General features: G+C 41.2%; 1 protein-coding gene across 1 annotated transcript in view; it reads right to left on the reverse strand.

The window, feature by feature from the left end:
- Nucleotides 1-719: 719 nt before the first annotated feature.
- Nucleotides 720-23,151, reverse strand: part of SERINC5 (serine incorporator 5) — a 40,697-nt gene continuing 18,265 nt past the window's right edge. The window contains exons 3-12 of the mRNA XM_071425270.1: nt 21,931-22,109; nt 21,524-21,606; nt 18,562-18,655; nt 16,769-16,980; nt 15,922-16,017; nt 13,182-13,308; nt 11,525-11,591; nt 8,453-8,492; nt 7,602-7,749; nt 720-7,331 (exon numbers count right to left, since the gene is read on the reverse strand). Of these exons, the coding sequence (XP_071281371.1) occupies nt 7,184-7,331; nt 7,602-7,749; nt 8,453-8,492; nt 11,525-11,591; nt 13,182-13,308; nt 15,922-16,017; nt 16,769-16,980; nt 18,562-18,655; nt 21,524-21,606; nt 21,931-22,109 (1,194 nt within the window). The 3' untranslated portion in view covers nt 720-7,183. The remainder of the gene's footprint in view (nt 7,332-7,601; nt 7,750-8,452; nt 8,493-11,524; nt 11,592-13,181; nt 13,309-15,921; nt 16,018-16,768; nt 16,981-18,561; nt 18,656-21,523; nt 21,607-21,930; nt 22,110-23,151) is intronic.

A 23,151-nucleotide genomic window follows, 5' to 3' on the forward strand; every position in this document is an offset into this window, starting at 1 on the left:
GGGCTGCACTCAGCTGGAGCAGCAGCTGTAACTACTTTGGAGTTCAGAATCCTGCAGCTTCTGCACCAGGATCAACCCTCTCAACAAAGGTTAACTCTTTCCTGTGTGCTCCAAACACCATGGCAAATACATTTCAAGTGCTTCTGTTTCCTGAAGACCATCTGGCTGGAATCGTGTGGAAGGAACATCCTGCCAGGATGCTGGGTGAGGGCAGCGGTGGCCAGGCTGGCAGGAGGCTATGGAGCACAGGCACTTGACTGTGCCAGTCCTTGAAACCTGTCTCTGCCTTCCTCCTCGGCCCAAACACACACCCTCCCAGCTCCATGCACCAGAGCTCCAGAGATCTGCATCTCAAAAAGCTGCACAGTGCTTCAGTGATACATCAGCCTTGAAGATCTTTTGTTTGCATTGCAAAGGTATCTTACACATCTCAGGGAGCTGGATTGTACAGAACAGATGCCACAGACAGATCTGTGCAATCTGCCGTCATCCAGTACCACACACCAGAGAAATACAGAAACAACATGGACATTGAAGGCCTCTAATACTCCACAGAGCAGCATTTTTTTGTTAAACGACACTGAAATTTAGTGAAAATAAAAGATCAACCAATTTACTTTTACTGGCTCAGTAACTGCATAACTCTTTTATTTAGATTATTTTATAAGTTTCTTCTAGAATGAACTGACTTCGAAAATTTAATGTATCACAACAATTCATTTCAAATGTAAGAAAAATTTTATTGGTCCATTAAACATTAAATCTAAAACAATACATTCACTCAGTATACAAAAGGAAGTGTCCATAAAAACCATTAACATGCTAAAAAGGCAAAGCTGTTGACTATTTTACAAGCAAGATCTTACAATTCTGGAATCTTTACCAATCCTTAAAAGTCAAACTGTTACAGTTACTAAAGACCACAACACTTGCAAAAAAGTTAAATAAACTAGCAAAATTCCACTTCACTGGGCTACAGCTTAATAAAATAAAACCACACATACACACCAAAAAGTTCCCTTGAGATATTAAGAACCTTGAAAAAGACTAATTAAAATCCCCTCACCATTAAGAAAATGTGTTTATATTTTGACAACTATTTTGCATCCAGTTTTTGAACACGGCATATATGAGACTGAACACCACGCATCAGTGGTGAACAAAAAGCAGACACTGAACCCATACGTTCCCAGTAAATCTTTTCCCAGCTTGTATATTACAAGTAGAATGATTTCATCTGGAAGTTAATTCTCCGCACTTTAAGTTTGCATGGATGTCCAAAGGACATCTAAGCACCTGGACTTGTATCGGCAAGATGAAAACTAAAGCTATGGTATGTCCAGTGATCCATTACTTCCCCTTAGTTTTGCAAAATTCTTGGCTTTGCACTTTCTTCTTGGCTTCATGCTGAGGCTTCTTTGGCAAAAGCATGGCTGCAGTGCTGCACCCTGCAGCTCTGGTGAGCAAAAGCCCTGGAAGCTTTGGGCTGCTGGAGTGGTTTCAAAACTGACGAATGTGGCTCTGAACAAGCCTGTGAAAATGTCTGTATACTACACACTGGGAACTATCAGGGACTGGCAGGCAGTGGGGAAGCCAACGTGGCTTATATCTGATATAAATTCTAACTTTTTAAAAACAACATTATTGAACAGGTGAGGAAAGAATCAAATCCAGATTTGATAAAAACCCCTGAACAAATGGGATTTAAGGGCTACTTGAAACCTGCAGAATTTCCTTGGGCATTAGAAAGCAGTCATCATGCCAGTCTCTCAAAGTTGCTGCTTCAAACTCTGTACAGCATGTCTACATCCCCATCCTAGGCACTTGGGCACTCTGCCATGAGGATGTAGAAAATGCAGAGAAACACCAGTTCCCAAGCTATGTATCCCCATTCTGAGTAAAAAAGCTAAAGCTTTCTAAGCACTTGACCCCTGGCATTCACTTGTACAGTCATGTGAAACACTGAATTTTAACTACTGTTTACAAAACTGAAAACACAAGTAAAATGTCAGGGTGTTCATTATGTGTTTCCCTCCCACAAGAACTCATAGGCCACTTCAGAAAACAAAGAAGCAGTTGTCACAGAGAAAAACTGATCCATGTAATAAACTATGATCCTTGACTCTGCTTCAATGCTGCAGGCTGTCCTGCTATGAAAAGGAAAGGATCAGTAAGACTTGGCAAAGAGGTCTTTGCTAGTTTCTAGCACCAAAGACATCCCATTTGATAGGCAGCAGGTTGTCTGGGAATGAAGGAGGTTAACAGTGCCTTTAAAAAACATATCCAAGAAGAAAAAGTCAAGTAAAACAAGTAGATACAGCCTCCAAGTGAAAGACATTGCTTCTAAAGCCCAGGAGGAAAATGAGAGCAAAATTTTAGCTGTAGATAATCTCAACTCATCTAGCCACAAGGGTATGGTCTTGTGGTATTTTGCTTCATCAACTTAGGAGAAAAGCCTAGTAGTTTATAAAATCTTTACAGTGCAGTTTAAAAACAGTCAGTGGATTACTCTGTTGCTGATCTGTTCAGAGATGCCCATGGGATACTGTGGGCTGCTAGCCAAAGTTCAAGCAGCACTATCTTAAGTATCCAAATTTTACTCACGCCATCATTCAAAGCCAAAGAACTGTTAAAAACCAGCTTTTTCACAAGTGCAATGGTTGCTTCATTAACAGCAATGTTCTAGTCCAGAAATGGCTGCAGCAGTAGCTGACAAAGCTATTACACATGCGTAATTTATAATCTCAAAGCACTTATAGACTTGTAAAAAGGTGCTAAAACACAAAATAAATAAATAAATAGACATGCAGTGTTTATGATTCTGTGAGGGGATAATCCCTCTCTCTGGACTACACATATAGAAGCAACACTGAATTCTGCATTTCAGAGGAAAGCAGCCCAACCCAGGCAGGATTTACCACATTAGCTGGGCATGTAGAAGCTGTTTGAACCTCATGGAAATGCTGGAAGGAGAAAGCTGAGAGTATCACAAACATGCAATACCTTTAATGTGCGACTGCAGTGGAGCTCAGCTGCAAGGGCTGTCCGCACACTTTGAGGAACTATGTGGCCAACAGCAAATGAGCATACCCATCTGCTTTCCGCACATGCCTAGTAAAGTTTTACCATCTCATTTGTTAGTCCAGTTACTTGGATTCAGACACTTGCTCTCCGAGTCTGTCCCACTTATTTTACCCCAAACAAGAACTGGTCGTGACTGCGGCTCTTGGTTGCTTTCACAAAAAAAAGTAAAATTGTTCCAGTCTCAGATGATAGTGCAGCAGTGAAGTCCCATGTAGACTTTATGATGGCAAATTTGACAAAGCAGAAAAAAGCCAATAAAATTGTTTCACCTTCCCAGCAGGACTTCTGTCAACACTGTCTGTTCCTCAAAAGTCTATTAAAGATAGCATTAGTTCAAATTTAAATAGAGGAAATTTAGTACAGGACATGTTCTCTGGTCTTGCTGTCTTTGTAAGCTTTCTCACAGCCCAAATCCACTAGGAGCTGGAAGTGCTGCACTGCTTACATCTGGGAACAAATTCAATGAACAAACATGGTACAAGGCAGGATAGACACTGTGCCGTGAACTGCCTCAGCAGACAGTTACCTGCACTTTCAGGTATAGGGAGAGAAAGTTAACTGTTTACAGCTTAAATGTAAAAAAATTATTTATTTACAAAAGCATCAGGCTACTTGTGAGTTTTCCCATTTAATTTTCCACTGCACAGTAACACCTGAAGCAGTCTTATCCCCAAAGGTTTGTCAAGCACAGATTGTTTGGTCTTCCATGTGCACTCCAGGTCTGATTGTGCCTTGTACGCACTGGCGTGAGCTACAAGGCAGCACCACCCAGTCACAGGCTCAGTCCAGGTTTTCCAGTTCTAGTGCCACCTGAATTAATAGTTATCACAGCAGTAGGTATGAAGGCACTTCTTAACAAGTTGGTTTTTTTTTTAAGCCCATTTGCATTAACTGTTTGGAATCTATGGGCTGGGAATTTGATTCCTTGACCTGAGCCGAGGATTTTATTATGTAGTTGCACATGGAAGTTCACAGTACAGATTTTACAGCAAACATTAAGGCTGTAACATTTGCCTGGCCAGCAGGAAGCCTTGTGTTGATGAGGAACTAGAGTCTTTGCACACCCAAGTGCTACTAGTTACTGATTCCTTAGAAAGGCCTGGAAGTCCACAGCTGGATCTGGGGCACCATGGACACACAGGCCCTCAAAGTTATTTATTTTTGGGGGTTCCCCCCCCAAGTATTTGCTCAAAGTAGGCAAAACTGTGTAAACAGGCACTGCCCTATTCCCACTCTGTGTACACCTGCAGATCTACACGTTTAAGGTCAATAGTTAGTAGTAGGGAAGGATGAAGGAGCAGCTCAGTGAGGTGAGTGCTGTGTAAGAAGAATGGACCCATGCCTCACTGTGGACTTTCTTTTTACAGCCTTGCTTCTTCTGTGCTATTTCCCTAAACACCAGCATAAGGAGGTGCAGAAAGCCCTGATGCAAATACTAGATAAAATAAGTATTTCCGTAAACAAGAGCATCCAAGGACCAAGATCAGTATTAAGATCATCCACAGTTGTGACTGGGATGCCCGAGAGCCAGACAACAGAAACGTTTTGCAGCCTGTAACTTGGCATAATGTGTGCCTCCGTCCATAAAGCTCCTTTCCCTGATTGTTCTGTTACAAAAACCATGACTAATTTATTAAAAAAAAATTCCAAACAAAACCCCCAAACAAACAAGCCAAAAAAACAAACCCCAACCAAGCTTGGTTTCTCATAGTACAACACCTGTGGCACTAGAAGGCAAATCTTGCATGCCTCTTAGGATCAGGCAAGGCATGAGCCTGGACTATTTCAGTTGTAGCACACAACTACAGCACTGGATCAAACTGTTTGTCAGAATTGCTGCTGTGAGTTAGCTGGGACAACTATCAGTCATCACTGCACAGCCTACAAGCTCTCATCTTTAGAGATTGGACAAATAAATGCTTCTGGATTGAAAAAGCATTAATAAAGGCCTACTTCAGCTGCAGAAGTATCTGTGTAGCAAGACTCTAAATGCAGGCAGAAATGTTCTTGCTAGCAGTGCTCTTGGCAGGATCAGAACCTCCCCACAGAAGCAAAGGGAAAGAGGAAAACCTGCCTCCCTGTCCAGAGCTATTTGTTGCTCTTCTAACTCAGTGTCAAAGCCCAGCTTCAATTGCTATTTTTAATTCTTGGTGCAAATAAGAACACCAAGGCAGTCACTGCTGGACAGGCTCCTCCTTCCCTCAGATCTCAGGACATGTATTTTGAGGCTCTAATCACTGGGATAGGTGGCATAAGTAGACAGGACTGCAGGCCTGAAGATTTTGTTTCAGGTAAGAGTGCACAGGGTGGGAAAGATCACATCCCTAGAAGCTCCAAACAGGACAGAAGCCCTGGGATACCATAACAACAAGGCAGCTAAAACTGGCAATGAAAACAAGACGAGAATCAAGAACCAATATGTTAAGATTACTCACCAGGTGGGCATTAGCCATTAGTTATTACAACAGAACAACTAAGGCATGCAAATCTTTCGGCCAACCCATTAGCATCCATGTTGTGCTTTTCTTTGACTTGCAGAAAGCAGTGGATGAAGATTTAAGGCTCAATCATATTTTTTTTAAAAAGGAGAGCTGCTAATTGGTTGATATTTTACACTGTACATGTGTGTGAATATTCCTGTTGGGTGAGAGAAGACAAAAACCACCAGGACTAGCTCAAGTCATAAATTCATCCCACCAGAATGCAGATAAATATGGGGGTTCAACCTTGTTCAGCATTCAAGGCATTTGAGCTGTTGTTTTACCACCAAATCATCTGCTTAAATTAATTTAAAAAAAGGTGACAAGGTAGTGTTTAATATCGTCAAGTCATTTGTGTTAAGGCAGCTGCTTGTTGCATTTGTGTCTTCTGGTTTTGCTTTTCTGACTGCTTACTCCAGTGTTTGGAATAGAAGATCTACAAGAGTATTTCTGTCTCCATTAATACATTGGCTGGTTCCCATCCCAACAGCAAAAGTAGTACCAACAGAGGAGTATAAAAATATAGCAGTTAGAAGAAATACTTTCCAACAAACACACAAGCAGAAAAGATGATGACACACTATAGTCCTTTTCTGACCATCAATGCATCTAAAATATTATAAAACTAGTCATGGAAACATAACTGAAGACTTGTGAGACCTTTAGAGACAAGTTGGAAACAGCAGGGCAGAGAAGTAAATGAGCACCCCACTTTTAAATTTAACAGCAACAGGCAGTGCTCCCTAACTATCATTTTCTCAACAGCAAACGATGCAAATAAAGAATGTACCTTATCTTACATCCCCATGCAGTACACTCAACTTTTTGTGACCTGGCAAAGCAAAATTGGACAAAATTCAGTTTGAGAATTTGTGTGTAGAACTCCCCTTCAGTTATTAATTGGGCTAAATCTGAATTGCATAAAATATCGACGTGCCTTTAAAGTAATAATAGAATAAATACTTTACTATCATTGGTACATTCCTTTCTCAATCTAGGTATAAAATAACTTAATATATTTAATACTTAGATAAACAATTTTTAGTAGATGCTTTGGCAGTCAAATTTTATATATTCTCTTATTTCTACAGAAGTTTTTAGATATGGTTTTGGAAAAAAAATTATCTGGATACTACTTACAAGAATTATATGCTGTACAAAACAGCAGTCCAAATCATCACTGCAAACTGTAAAAGAAACAGTTAATGAAAGAGTATAAAAAGGAATTAATGCATATTTGCTGGAAGATACCAAACATTCCTGGGAAGTAAGAAGATACCATCTGCACCATGAGTATTTCTTTTCTTGTCAATGAAGCCAGAGAAAGATTGCCAGTTATTTGAAGAGTACTTCACTTATTCCAGTTTATGCAACAACTGTGTATTCTACACACCACACATAAGCATTTTAAAGTTTCAAAACAGATTTGTTCCCTTAGGCAATGCTTGTTCATGATAATAAAAAATGGTAAAAAAAGTCTTCAATCATTTGTTTAGTCTGACTAAAAAGGTAATAACTGTTACATTATGATAAGTGGGTAATTGGTGTTTCCTCATTCCAAAAAAAAAAAGAGAAAAAAAAAACAAAAAGAGAAAAACTTTAAATGACCTTTAGACTGTTCACACTGAGAACTCTCTGGTTGGGCAACAGAGTGGAGCAATAAGAGTCCATAAGTACAGACAGACACAAACCCAACAGGAGACCATCTTAATCCAGAAGATAGACCAGGTTCCAGTGAAGAATTTTTCAATCTGAGCACTTTCATAACTGTTAAGGGAAAAAAAAAATACATAATGACACAAAAGACTTTAACTAGTTAAACCATGGATGAAGCAAGGGAGAGCAGCCCTTTATAGAGCAAGATCTTGCTCAAGAATTCCCAAGAAAGACTTGTAATGTCTCTTCAAACTTCTACCACAAGGATTGGAAACACCCACACACCCACACAGCAGAACTTCCCCTTCACATCTTCCCTCTCAGCACAGAGAGATGTTAATTTGTTGGCATTAAAGAAACACATTAAAAATATACACTTACTGGAACCAATGAGTTACTGTCATCATCACATAGAGAGAAGCGAGGAAGAAAACAAAGTGGAAGTAGGCATAACTGTACACTGTCCCCTTCTTCTCATCATAAACCACAGTCTGGCCTCCCCTTTTCTCAACATGCTCTTCAGCATCAGCTGTAAGAGACAGGAACAAGAAAGTTTTGCAAATTTAATGAGAACTGAAAACAGCAGCTGGCTTCACAGAGAACACAGCAAAACATCAACAGTGTGATTTGGGAAAGTGTGACTGACACAGAGTAACACTTGAACATTTTCTCATCCATAGGGCATGGGCCTAAACCCTGAGTGAAAAACTGGACTAAAACTGAAATTCTGCCTTGTAACAGCTTCCTGGTTTACTGAGTAGATTTTGACCATTGAGAGCACTTAAATTGCTCTACCTGTGCAATATTTTTCTGGCAAGTCCAAGCTGATAAACCTGATTGTACCAGGTCTGCAAATAGGACACTCCCTTCCTATCTCACTCCTCAACTGCAGTCCCTGCAGAGCTGCTGAGCCAGAAGTCCAGCAGCCAGTTACACTCACAGGCATGCCAAAAACAGAGATTACTCTTTGTATGTTGCAGGAATGAAAAGTACTTTAAAGAATTATTAACTAGCCTAGTAGTCTGAGTATTTTTGAAATGGTGTTGTGACATCTCTTGCTTCTTTCTCTCTGTAGCCTAACTTGGAGCACTTCATCTGCTTCAGTTTGCATTCAGTACTCTATTGAATGAGGGTACGAGCAGCTCTCCACCCACAGCTGTGTCCTTACTCTCTTTGTGGCTTTGGTCCACAAGCCACAAATATGGTAAATTGTGCAGAGAAAACATAATTACCGTCTCCGTCAGGTACACAGCAAAAGCAGCAACGAGCTACCTGTGGAACAGACAACAGGAAGGGGGTAAGAACCTGTGCTACAGCAAAGCAGAACAGCTGGGGAAGGAAGGTCTGTTATGTCTAAACTACAGACACTAATTTAGAAAAGTCTGGTTTGTATTTCCAACCGGGACAAAACTTAAATTAGGATTTGCTCAGTAGCTCAGAACAGCAATTGCCAAGCAATTCCAAAGAAAAACCTGCTCAGTAAATTTGAAGAAACGAGCCAGTCTTTAAAAATTACTCTACCCATTTTACATAGCTCTAGGTCCAACACAGATTCAAATAATTATGACAAAATGGTGGAACAGCTACAATAAAGCACATTCATATTTAGAGGACTTAGATGCGTATACAAGTGCTTTTTAGGACATTTCTGTACTAAGATGAAAGTGTGAAATGTACCTACTTCTCTTTGCAAGATTTTGCTGAAATAGAGCCAGAATGAGCACAAGAAGAATTAATAAAAGCAGAAACCTGGTTTTACTATTTTATTTAAATTAAGATCTCCTTTTTTTTTTAACCTGATGGAGAAAGAAAAGCTGAAATTTACACTGTGTTGAATGGTAATGTAAATGGAGAAAAGGCACTGACCATGAAATAAACAAATATAAGAGTATTTCCTGCACCAGACTATGGTAAAAGTCAGCACTTCCTGTAGTGTGTTACAAGTATTATTTGTACTCACAGTATCCTTCTTTGGGATTTCTTTTGCTTGTGGTCTGATTAAGACAATGAACCCTGTTAGGAAAATTCACTTTCCTATTACATTAATCAGTCTTTATACTATGAAAGTGTATTAACCTTGTTTACTTGTATTAGTTCACAGCATACTGTACAATGTAATGAGGCACTGGAATTTTACTGGAGACTTTGGTATTGTTCATGCTTAAGTAAAACAAACTAAAGGACTGCCCAGCCCTGGAAATAAGGACATTGCTTCTTGGAAACTTAGAGCTGTCCATGAAGGATAAAACATGGCCCTGGACAGCCAAGGTAAGGCCAGCATCCTAGGGCCTCTAAAACACCTTTGAAACCATAGCAGCATCACAGATAAGTAGCTGTCTCAAGACTGACTTAAAGGATGTCTGGATCAACAGACGAGCAGCAAGACTGCTGCAGAAATACAGCTGCTTTGCAAAGTTTTATCAGGATTAGTAATGATGGTGTGAGTGCCAGTGATTAGTCAAATCATGCTGCCCCTGAATGCCTGAAGGGTAGAAGACCCTTGTATAAAACCACATTGAATAAATATTTATGCTTTGCACTTCTAAACTTTATGTTTTAGTTTACTCCCTGTTGCAGGGACTGGCTGTGTGCTTTCCCAGACAACAGGTCTTTAAAGTAAAATGTCCAGCAGAAACATCAAGTGGGAGGTTCACTGAGAGGTTTGCTCCACATATCCCTGATTACCTGTACTCAGTGGGTTCACAAACTCAGGAAAAGCCAAAAAGTTTATTCTTTCTCAAAAGACTGTCTGAGACTTTATGTAAACTCCTTATTCTCTACCTCTTTCTACTCTTGTTGTGCCAGGTCTCACCTGCAGTGCCAGCCTCCCTTATGCTGGGGCTGTACTCACATTCTGAAGCAAGCACGGGGGTTCCCTTCAACATTTTAGCCAGTTGTAATGTAGTCCTGGTATAGACTGGAATTAGCAATGCTGGCACACCCACTCTAACCCCTAACACAGCTGCCTCCAGCAGAGTTGACAAACCCTCTCTAGGCTGGAGGCAATCAGAGTGCAGCTGTTTGCTCTTCAGCAGTCCTTTCTTTGTATTTACATTTAGTGGCTCTTCTACACTATTTAAAACCCAAAAATCCAGAACTAATCCAGTGGGCAAGTACTCTGGCTGATGAGATGGACCTTACCAGTGAGGGGCCACATCCCAAATCCATGCCGTGCCACAGGTCCCAGCCTTCCCACTGCGACTCAACAGGGCACAGAGCCACACCTCTGGCAGAGCCTCCTACAGCTGGCAGAGGAGGTGCAGGGGCACAAAGGGTGGCTGTTTTCTCTGCAGTGCTCCCTGTCCTGTCCCTCAGCACGGGGTGGGAAGGCAGAGGCCCTGCCAGGACCCGCCTAAGGCAGGCCATGCCAGGCCTGTGCTCCATGCCCAGCGGGCAGCAAGGGCTGGGCTGGCACTGGAGCCCTGTCCAGCCACAGCATCCTGCCACAGGGCAGCGCCCCGGCACCCTGGCACTCCCACACTGGAATGCCTCGTGATTCCCCATGCCCAGCTACTGCAAACACCAAAGGCCTCAGCAGATACCTCTGCGTTTTTGAACTCTCACGCTCTGACTAAAGACTTGTGAAATAGAAGCTAAAACTGCAGATGCAAGTAACACCAATGCAGAGAGAGCTAGGGGTGGAGACTTATCTTCCAAACACACACATATATTTGAAGAGCATCACTAGCAAGCCTAAGCAAGGGGAAACTATTACTTAGCAAAACCCCACTGATTTCCCAGAGTTTTCTGAGTGTACCCAGGACAAGGAAGTCAAAGTAACAGGTAGGTGGAACAAAGAAACTTGTAGAGCTGAAACAGGGACAAGAAATACAATCAGAGATTAAATTATAGGCAAAAAGAAAGGAACTACCTATATATGGAAATAAAACTAAGAGATAAGAACTTGGGATCTTAGTTGCTATGAGAACAAAGGCAAACAGGACTGAAAACGTTCAAGAACTCCTCCACTTTTTCTTCTGGTAGCTTTCCAGCACACTTTTCCCTTAAATGAGAGGACATGAGCTCATGTCGAACACAAGATGTACAGGAAGTCTGCAGGATGCTGAATAAACTTCAAGAGTAGAAAATAGTTTCAGTGCATAAAGGCACCTCCACGGGACCAATAAGACCTACAGAAAGGCCAATGTGGATAAATGTTCTGATGAGTCCATACCCAGAGGCACACAGCATACATGCTACCAAGAATAGCTTCTCTTTCCAGATTACTGGCCACACAAACAACAGCAATAAAAGCATGGGGAAAAGTCTACACAAAAAGCCTGTGTGAAAAAGCAAGAACTCACTTCAGTTTCAGCTGTTGCATATATTCCTCTCAGTGCCTCTGAGCTTGCACGTGTTGTTGAGGTCAAACTAGGAGGAAAGAAGACAGTGTCAAAGCCCTGGGCATAACTATAGCCCCAACAGGGGAACTCTTCAACATCACAGCAAACATAAATAGTCGACTCCCATGTCCCAGCCAAGCATTTGCCTGGATGCTATCATCAAGCACTAAGTGTGTGAGAAGTTTGTCCTGCACTAGGTAGAAACCAACCTAGCAGATGGCCACTGGCCAGCTCAGACTGAATCATGAGCTTAAAAGTAGGTCACTCCAGAAAGGTGATGAATTCACCATCTGACAGCAGCAAAATCTAAGTGCTCCAGTTTGCAAGCCAGAACAGATCTCCCCTGCTGTGCACAACCAGTGCATTTATACTCAGTTCACAGCCATCACTTTGGCTCAACATTTCTGTAAAGGCTTTGCCAGCAAACTCACAGGTCTCTGGCAGTCAATTTTCAGAAGTAAATTACCAGCCACTCTTGTCAGTGTACCAGTTCCTAGAAATTACTTTCTTGCATGACTGCTGTTATCTGTGGGGGAATCCTTTCTAATTTCTTCTGATAGAAAACACTTCCTCCCCTGTCCTGCTCTTTTAGGATGTGAAATGCAAACTTCCTGTTACCCACAGGAAGGCCTTGGTGTACACACTGAGCCTTGGCAAGCAATGCTTCAAAACACCCCCCTTGAAGGTATTCTTACCTCCCCAGCTACATGGTACAGTTCAGTGGCAGGCTACATTAATATTGTCTGTGTGCTAAAACACCTCCCTGATGCACTGTAAGTGACCTTCTAATGTGAACTAGATCCATGATATCCATATTTATCTATTTTGTATCAGAACAAAATGGAACACGTGTATTTGATAAAGAGAAGAATAAGTCTCTTGTTTTCACTTCACAAAAATATGAAGGGGTTTCTGAATGTGAATTTTGAAGTGGACTGATTCAGTAGCAGAACCTGCTCAAAAATCTGCAGTGCTGTCTCCAGGCAGTGCTGTCTCCTGGCAGGCTGCACAGCCAAAATAAATGACACACCACCTTTCAATCACCAGCAACTCCCTGTCCCAGAGCATAACTTAATTTATTGAACTGAGCTGCAATAATATAAGATGAGCATCAAAGGTGAGCAGCACAGGAGTTTTTTAGAGCAGATCAATGGCAAATCCTGATGGCAATACTGTGGTCATCATTTTTTCAAAGGACACCCTAAACCCTCCCAACAGTTTATTTGTTTTAAAGACCTTCAAGGACAGTCATAGCCTCTGTCAGGAGGCTACGAAAATTTCAGATAGATTTTTCAGGTGAATGTAACTGTATAGAGTTTTAGAGTTTAACAATGAGCTTACTTGGGATCACAGACAGGTGGAATTTCTTTCCCTCTGCCTCTAGATAAATTGCCCTATTTGATTTTAATGAAATATATTTGTTTCAAAAGTTGTATTATCTTGTTGAAGATTTTTAGCTAAAACACCTAAAATTCTGAAGCTGAGGAAAATACAAACCTTCCAGCTCAGCTTTATTCCACACTTCTCTGTGACTTTTCATGAAGCAAGCTATACGCCTTCACTCTTTGGACCACAACATTGAATTTACAGAAAGGTAACTGCAAACTCCCAGACTTACCAAGAATATAAAATGCAGCCAAACAGAATCGTAGTACCCAAGCCAGTAACCAGGTTTTCATCTCTGTGCAGGCCTTGACTGAATTCAGGTACACAGATTGTGATATTCCGGTTGTTTTCATCCAGGACTTCACAAACAAACAAAATAAAACTAGTTTGCAGAGCTCATTTCATTCCATTTTAAAGCAGTCTTCAGACTGAAGGTTTTAACTCAATTTTTATTATCTGACAGTAGGTAGATAAACTTCAGCTGTTTCTGTCTAGTTCTTAGAAAGATCACGGAGGAAAAATGGGTAAATCTGGCCTAGCAGACTCTGTGTTTCAGACAAAACAAAAAATGCAGCTTAGTAGGGTACTAAAATTTCCTGTCTGACCACAGACAAACAAGGGAAAAAACAACTGTTTTGTGACCTAAGAAATAGGAAGCTGGAAGTCTGTCAACACTTCACCCAAGGCTACAAAACTATGTAAGACCAACACAGTACAGACCTCAGACCAAAAATCTCTTTGACAGCAAGGGTGCCTTGAGGACAACTATGAAATCCATACACAGTAAAAAAAGGTGGTTGGTAGTTGCCCTGTTCTCAGTCAAATCAATGTTAGGTAAGTTCATGGCAAACCTGAGTAACAGAGCTGGGACCCCACAGTAAGTACCAGCCCCTCACACATTCTCCGGCACATGCCACTGTGAAAGCTGATAAGCAAACCTGGAGTCCTTATCACACAGACAGGCAAAGAAGGAGCACCTCTGAGAGCAGATGACAACTGTGAAAATTCTCAGGCATGGGAAGACAAGGAGGTCTGAGAGTGTGCTTGATGCATACTCTAACAAATGCAATAACCACACTTGCAATATATACAAGAAGAATTAGAACATTCACTTAACTGCTGAAGACTTTGTCTGTGGCAAGTTATATGAAGCAACACAAGGCATTTGATTTAATTCCACAAATTACTTTCTTCACCTTCTTTTTACACTGTGGACAGACTTTTGATGTCTTCTAAATTAGACTTTATATTAATTCAAAACACGGCTAAAGTTCCCTAAGTAAATTTTACACCTAAATACTGTCTGGTTTACTTCCTAACTCTAGAATACTCTCACGTGCATATCTGTACCTACACAAGTATGACAGACTTTTTCCCCCACCTCTCCCCTTTCTTCTTGAGAGGCCTCTGCATAAACTTTTCCTTCCTGTCATTGGACTTATTTTCCTCTAGCTATTGTTGTTTCAGCTATTGAACACTTAAAAGTTGGGCAATAATAAAGAACGAGTGTACTAACTGAAACCAGAAAAATCTTCTCTAAGTGAAAATAATGCTTCCAATGCTAACATAGGAATCTGACATTTATTTGGGTAAAGGAAAGTTTGAATTGAGCTGTAAGGTCTTGCTCTGGTTTTGCTGTGTCAAGAACTTCAAACTCTAGTGAGTTCCATACTCCTGAACTGCAATACTAGTGGCTGAAAGGCAAGTGGAGTTCAAGAGCTCTGCTGAAGAACAGCATCATCTCAGCTGCAACATAACTCTGAGACACAACTCCAAGTCCTTTCTTTGAATATTTCCTCTCAAAACTAAACACAAGTGGTACTCAAGTTTTTGCTTCATTAGGAGTCCAGGCCTACCCAAGCAGACTAATTCTAGGAGGAAAAAGTGTCATATTAGTATCCACTTTGATGGCCAGCACATGCTAACTGGACCTTGTAAACTTTGGAGCTGATCACCCAGCTTCTTCCAGAGGAATCCAAGAGCCACTTGTTCCAACCCTCTCCTATCATGTGACCTAACACATTATGTGTTTTGTCATATTCAGTATTAAGACAATGTGTACTTGTCACAGGAGGAATAGACTACAAGACTTTGGGAAATTTGTTCACAGGAAATGGTGCAACAGATGCAACTCACCCAAGGTAAGTAAAGTGCCCCTAGACCAAAGTATTCAACATCCAGGGAGAGTGCCAATTGCACAGTCTCTTGGCTGCACAGATTTATTGGTATTGTTTGCAATTTCTTCCGTGAAGACCAAACCCAGCACTTCGATATCCGTGAGTCTGTTAATCCAGGTTTGCTAAATTCTTGCTTTTAATACACAACATGTTTAAAAGCATTTACATTGTGAAAAATGTGTATTTTATGATTGGCTTTTTGCAATTATTAAAACTAATATTATATGTGTTATGTTAGAAAGTTATGCCATATTAATTTTCTTAAGCTATAACATAATGTTAAAATAGAAACTATGCTATGTAAGATACTTTTTTTAAAGAGAGGAATGAGATACTCTGACTGAAATAGCAGCCACAGGACACCTAAATCTTTCAGAGAAAAAGAATTTATTGCTTCCTTATCAGAAGGAAACTAACCTCTTCCTGCCTTGTTCAGCCCTGAAGAGTCAGGATTAAGAGGAAGAAGTTGACACTGACCAGACAGAATCCTTTGTTTGAATGGAATTTATGCATCATGTATGACATGTATGAATATGCAACAGATTATTGTTTTTAAGGGTTAGTCCTCTGTTAACGTGTGCCCTTTTTCGGGCTTGTGCTGCCCAGAAAAAGATACCCAGACCGTCCATAACTCTTTGCTTTTATTGTCTCATATTGTCCTAATCCTAATTGTCCACATTTTTATTACTCTAATTTTATTACTATTTTTATAACCATTTTATTACTACTAAACTTTTAAAATTTTAAAAGCAAGTAACTGGCATTTTTACATACATAAAGCATTAGATAACTTACTTGTTTCTGGTGGTTTGCTGGATAGTGCTGAGAAAGTGAGGTACATGACATAGCAGCTGATGACTCCTGACTGCAGCAAGCCAGAATGGGGCTGGCCTTTACAAGAGTGAGGAAAATTAGTTATTTTTGTAGACACTTTAGCAAAGTGAAAAAGAAATTGATATCCTTTAAGGAACAGCACACCAGTATCTTTTTTTTTCACTTAAGGCAGTAAGTGTTTGAGGCAGTTTAGATACAGATCCACTGTCCAATAAAGAGAAAAGTCTATCCTTTAGTTCTACACGCTGTTTTAGGAAAGCATTAGTGATTCCTGTGTAAGTAAAGAATCACCTCTGTGCTTTTGCCAAACACAGCTGCTTTTCAAAAGCTGCCACAATAATTTTATTTGCCTGTAAAATCTCTGTTGCAGTCACTCTACTATTTTCAGGCCCAATGTATGCAAGATACTAAGAGTACACAAAGTATAAAATACTGCTGCTCACTCCACCAGGCCCACACTTCACAAACAATAAATCCCAAGAAGTCGAAAGTAAATAGTAAAACAGTAGTGAGTTTGGGAGCTACCACAGCCAGACCTAGGTAAATTTCACAACACAGTGGCAGCTATCAGCAGGTGGGTGTTCTCTACACTATGTGCCTGATGGCACACCCAGAACGTCTCACACCTCTGTAGTTTCAGCAGTCAGGCTGACAATGAGCGACAGCACTTCACAAGGTAGATAAAAAGTCAAGAGCAGCACCAGCTCTGAACTATCATAAGACTTCGTGCCCAGACATGGCTGATGCCTCCGGGCAGACAACTGGGGCAGCACCAAAGCCCAGGAGGAGAGCAGGCGCGGGGACTCACGGTTCTGGACGCAGGGTGAAATGGCCACCAGGGACACCAGGAGGCACAGGCCGCCGTTCACCCCGATCAGCACCTTGTTGTGCAGGCAGCCCTCCGGGCGCGTGTAGAACAGGGCCATGAGCACCAGGGCTGCCACGGCAATGGAGTACAGCGTGAGAGTCACCAGGGCAAGCAGGCCATTCCACACCTGCTTGTGGTTGGCACCTGCAGTCCTGCGGAGAGAGAGACAAGCATCCTATCTTTGTCTTCCCTTGCCCAGAACATAAAATTCTAACAGCTGAAGAGTTCGTATCCTCAAAGACAAAAGACAGTGTTTCCTTTCCTGAAGCACGCGTGCGTCACTACACCAGCATTCTTGCAAGGTTCCTACATATGAAACAGAGGGAAACATTCCTTAGCATCAGTGTTTATCTTCTGTACTACCACAATCAGTTCCTTCTGATTATAATTTTAGCCCAGTAATTATAAAAATTATAGCCCAGTACTGACTCCCAGAACTCCCAGGAGTTCTCTGGGATCAGCCCATCAGCATATCTCAGCTCCATACTTCCTCAGCAGCAGCTCCAAGTACTCCAGGCTGGGCTAGCAAGTGGTGCTCTCCACACAATGAAACCAGAGGTTTATTGCTCATGGCATAGCCTCTCTTATGCTCATTGTACTACCTTGAAAGTTTTACTACTCTTTCACTCAAAAAGCCTCCTCTCCATTTGAGTCTAACCGCTGGACTCCCTCAGCTAAAGAGTGGCTCATCTTGTTTTCCTTTCTTCACCTTCCAAACATCTCTTGCAAAGCCCACCAGGGTTTAAAAGGACCAACTAAACCAGCTGTTTTGAAAGAATGGGCTGTTTTGTAGATGGAAAGTCTTTTCAGTGGGGTTTTTTTCCTGTGGTTTTGTGGAAACAGGACTTATTTTAAAAGAATATCTAATGTAAAGAGAGCTAAAGTTAAATGCTGGTGCTGGAATTCTTTCATCCACAAAAAACCAGCTACAGTAATTAGCACTAAAAATATCTGTGGTATAAGGAGTTCTCACCTCTTCCTCTCTGAAACAGGAATTTATCAAAGCCGAAGGATTGCTAAAACTCTTTCTTAGTGGGTATTTTAATTAGAACAAGAAAGAGCTGCAAGAGTTTGTAGAGGAGGAAATGTGAGACAGAAAGGGTGGAGGTGGAGGCAGGAGAATACATGTGAGAGGAAAACTTAAATATTTTAATTTGATGAGAGGTGAAGGGCTAGGACAGTAATAGAAAATATACTTGAACCAAAAATGTACGAAGTCAATGCCTAAATATTTTATATCCAGGTTGATAAAGGAATCTTGCTTATTTATATGACAAGAAAGAAGTTGAACACAAATTAGCAGTCTTCATTTGAGAAAGAAAATTGACGTGCATTAAGCTGACATAGACAAAGCAGGATTTATCAGTTCACAACTTTGCACACGGTTTCACTATTACATTCTGCAACTCCAGTTTTATTCTCTTGCACCACTCCACTTAGCAGATGTATTTTCATATAAAGCATATAATAACTTAAAAGTAAGAAATTTTTGCATCCCGAGACACTACTACTTAATGGAAGCCAAGCAGTTTCAGGTAAGAATAAATCAGCAGAGTAGAAGTGAGCAATGAGGAAACATTTCTGTTGGGGAAGGAGAAGGTAGATGAATCAAATATGAACAGCTCTGATTCAAGTGTCTTCTTTCAAAAATTACATCCACATTCTTTGTTACAAGAAAAATATTGGTCAGGAGTCCAGAATTTTAAGGAAATAACTACTTTCCCAACACATACCAATTTTTATTCCACTTGTGTGCGAACTCAACCAGCAGGATGAGCTGAATGGCAATGAAAAGGAACCCTCCTGTTGCTCCTACATAGCGCCAGGCTGCAAGGCAGAGAGGCAGAAAATAGGTCAAACGCCTTTCCCTTGAGATAAAATGGATTTATTGTCTATGCAGTGAAGCTGTTAATGTGGTTGAATATCTCAAGCTCACAAATATAGCAGGAGATTTCAGATGAAAGGCCAGCTCAGTTAACTCAAGATTAGCTCCCTTATGAATTCAGCTTGCAACCTGCTACATTTTCAGTATAATCATGTCAGGACAGCTACTGGGTTTTCCTAACCTAGAAAATTTTTGTGGAACCTATGAGTTACTATGTTAAGACAGAAAATACCGAAACCTTTATTTGTGACTGACAGAAAGGAGGTGGTGTGAAGGCTTTCCACAGGAATCTAAACCCTGAAATTGAAGGTACTGGAACCCAGTCATTACTAAAACGGGCAATTTCTTCTCCACTAGATTCCAGTACCACAGAAAAACAAAGGTGGGGTTTATCTATTCACAAATGCCGTTCCAAGCCACTCCCAAGGAACACTTAATATTCACTGACTGGTTTTAGGACAGGTTATTTGGGTACTTAACTGTTGACCTACATATACTGCATTTGGGTAGCTGCTTGGATGTTTTAGACAACATCCAAGATTTCTTACATTCAACATCAGAAGTGTCTGAGGAAATACAGATACCTATTTTACTTTTTAGCTGTATACACAGCTTGTGCTGCTCTGCAGTACACAGCCTACAAATTACTCCAGGTGTGCAACTGATTGCAGTGAAGAAAAGACCAAGGAAGTGCATCAGCAAAATTCAGCCATTTCCTTCCATTGTGCCTTCCTTTTGAAAAAAAGCCTGTGTAAGTTAAGTGGAAGAATGGAACAGTCAGGGCTCATTTCCATTAGCAGTAGATGTAGAGATTTTTTTTTCTTACTCCATCATAAGCTCATTATTTAAAAGCAAGCAAAAATGTCATTGTCTGGTTTGCTAAACATATTGTATACACTTGACAAGCTTCTTCAAACATACAAAACAAAAAAACAGATGAAGTTATTCTGTAAAAAAGTACATAACAACAGGCAGGACACGAAGTGGCATGTGTATTTGGGAAAGGGAGAGTAGGAAAGGTCAGATCGCCAATGGAGTGAATAATTAAATAGACTCTCCTGATCCCCCTCTGCCACGGTAAACTGCAGACATTTATGGATCAATCAAAATTAAGATCAGCATAGCCAGGGTGGATTTAACACTACAACCCACAAAAACCTACTGCTTGCACATAATCTTCCTCCTCCATGATTAACAAACTGCTTGGGAAACATGGCAAGAGATTTTATTTTTCAAGAAAAAAAAAAGCAGTTGGGAGAATGACCTTCTCCCTCTAAAAATAACCCAAAACAAAACCAAGCAACCAAAAGACAGTGTTAGTTTCTTGAAAGGGGGGAGAAAATCCCACAAACATATCATACCCAAACCATCTGTAAATTTCAAATTCAGGGGCAGACTAGAGGTCGGTTTAGCAGGAGTTGCAGAATACAGCTTTGGAGTGAAAAGTCATGAGCTAGTTTGGGGAAGAAAGCTTGTTATGCTGTATCTCCAGACTACATTAGACTGCTGTTGAGAATCAGCACAGAAAAATTCTGTTTCTCCTTTTCTGCAAACACGTCAGTTCCTCAAGACGTTTCACCATGACAAGGGTCATTTGCAAAGATGACAGGCAGTCTCACCTGCTCACGAGTACAAGGCATTGTACTGCATCTACCTCTAATCCAAACAGAATAGGTCCTAAGGACAAACACATACAGCCATGCCACAACTTCAGAGAGGACATGGAAGAGAGCCTCAAACTGAGCCAGGGCCAAACAGACAGCAAAAGCAAGAAGCTGAATTATACCTGTCAGTAGTTTACTTGTAGTGGTTTTTACTTTAGTTTCCCAGAGTACTGTGCTCTTAGTCTGCCTGCCCACTCTATTCTCTTCCCCATGTTACTCCTCCCTCCTGCCCTTTTAAACATCCTGGCTAGAGCAGATGGGCGTTGACAACAAGGTAACCAAGCAAGTCTTTGTGGAAGCAGGCAGCATACACAACTGCTCCTTTGCTCTACTGATCCCATCCCATTCCCCATTACCTGTTCAGACCCAACAGCTTAAGGGCTTACAAGGACCTGCAAGATGTACTTACTGCAAATGTAGGAGAACAAACTCATCTTGGTATCACCAGGATTTTTGCTCCTAGCCCACAAGATTTCTGTGATAAACTCCCCTCCCAGCTGGCACTTCAGGACTGGGCTAGCACCAGCATGCCTGTGCTGTGCCAGCATTCCTTCCAAAACTGGAAATGCTTCTGATATGGCATCCTCAGCAGAGCACATGTACCAGGGCTAAAGAACTCTAATTTTACTTTACTGCATGTACACCTCCAACCTAAAAACTAACAACATCCCAAATTCTTTTAGGGCACTGCAAGTTTCCAGTGCCCAGCAGGTTACTGTGCCTCCTGGAGCACTGGCACCTCTGCACTGTGCAGCCTGACTGCTGCACTATGCCACAGCTACCCTGCACAAGCCAAACTAATAAGCAGCTCTGTGTTCTTGAGTGAACAACTCCTTCTGCACCATTATAGTTCCATATTTCTTAAAGAATTGGCAAGAATTCCTGAAGAACTGCTGCAGTGGTATCGTTATCTACTACTTTGGCCTGCTCTTGGTCAGAAAAAAAATGCTGTTCCCTGCACATTCACATGAAGACCATGTAGTTTGCACACACAGTGTTCCCCCCAAACACTGGTTTTGCATCTGGCCTGTAAAGGCTTTACTTGAAGAAACAAGGCAATATTCATGTTGATCAGACTTCTCAGATTTCTAACCAGTCACAAGATAGTAGAGAATGAAGCAGACTAACAAAAATAAGAGGACATACCATTGAGGAAAGTGTCCTGATCAGGAATGAAGAAGGCTCCTGAGCACATTGCTGCCAGAACTATAAGTTTAATAAGCCAGAATCTGTATGAGAGAAAGAAACCATCTGGTTGTAATAGGAATTAGACATGTTCAGCTTTAGTACCTCAAGAAATCTTTATTTAAAGAGTAACGAGGAAAAAAAACCCGTCCTTTGATGACTGATTACCACTTTACTTAGTTTTCACTTGACCACATTATTTCTAAAAATAAGCAAAGTGAAGATTTTTGAGTTTTGGGGGTTTTTTCTGCCTAGTACTACACCTAAGTAGAAAGTTCGTGGCACAAATTTGTGAAGGGATGTTAAAATTAGAGTGGAGATGTTAAAATGTTAGATGTTAAAATTAGGCAATCAAATAAAAAACTCACCCATTATGAATGTATGCTCGGCAACTTTTGCTGTTGTTAATTTTGATGGTGAACAAAAAGAATAAAAAGAAGAAACAGGCCATTCCAAAACAGACTTTGTACACTGCAGAGTATCCCACCAACTTCTCACACATCTCACCCGCCTGAATACCCTTGCACATCTGCTTGTAGAAGGGAATCTGAAAAGCAGAACACATTATATATAAACTGTTAGAAAGGACACAAAGCACACATAAGCACGTCTGTGTCTGTGCAGCACTGACTTTTCACTGGCTTCATTTAATACCTTTGACTTTTGATACCCCCTCAGCCTGGATTTCAGGTTCCGGGGATATAATAAAATCTAAAACATAAGGGACTGAACTCTTCCAGAGCCTTCTCTCAATTCTTTACAGATCCCTTGAAGTACAAGTCCACTTTCCTTCAGCTCTCCTAGTTCATGCCATTACTGCTTATTCCCTCACCCTAGGGACCTTCTCCCTTCTTCCCACGCTGTATAGCAAGAGACTCTGATTGCTTCAGTAATTCAGCTTACATGAGACACACCAGGGGCTTGTGCTGCCCTGGCTGGAAAGGCAGACTGAAACACACCCAAGTGTCACAGGGGCAGCAGCCACCCTCCTCTCCATCACAGCTTCTGACAGGGAGTTGTGCCAGATGACCTGATTTTGTTTTAAATTAACAGAAAGATGGAATATTCCTGCCTCTCTTGACTCATTAAATATTTGCCTTTGAGGCCTTTCTCCGCAAAGGGGAAAACAAACAGCTGCACATTCCGGCTTCAGTTGCACCACATGAATATGATGCTGGGTGCTCAGAGAAACAGGTCTGTGTGCTCAGGACCCGCTGCTGTGAGGCACCTCTGTGTAGACATCGGCTCCTCACAGCCAGAGAACCATTCAGCTGCACAGAAACACAGGAATTTAATTAGAAAACCACTATCCATTTCAAAGAAAAAAGGGCCTCTCTGTGTGCTTACAGCTTTCAGCTAAGGCTGGTAAGACCAGTTGAACAGCATTATTAAACCCTCTGGAGTTGACTGCTGCTATCTGTGCAGGTGACTGGAGGATAGAGAAGCCAATGTGCAGCAGGAACAAATCAACAGCTATGGCAAAGGAAACCCCTTTATTCAGCAAGCAGGTCAGTACACAAAGCCATAACAATGAAAGAATAACAAGGTCTGCGTGCTAGCCATCAGAGAGCATTCCCAGCCAGGTAGAA

This window comes from Agelaius tricolor, unplaced genomic scaffold, assembly GCF_023055355.1.
Source record: "Agelaius tricolor isolate 1412-34295 unplaced genomic scaffold, bAgeTri1.0.p SCAF_4, whole genome shotgun sequence".
Lineage (NCBI taxonomy): Eukaryota > Metazoa > Chordata > Aves > Passeriformes > Icteridae > Agelaius > Agelaius tricolor.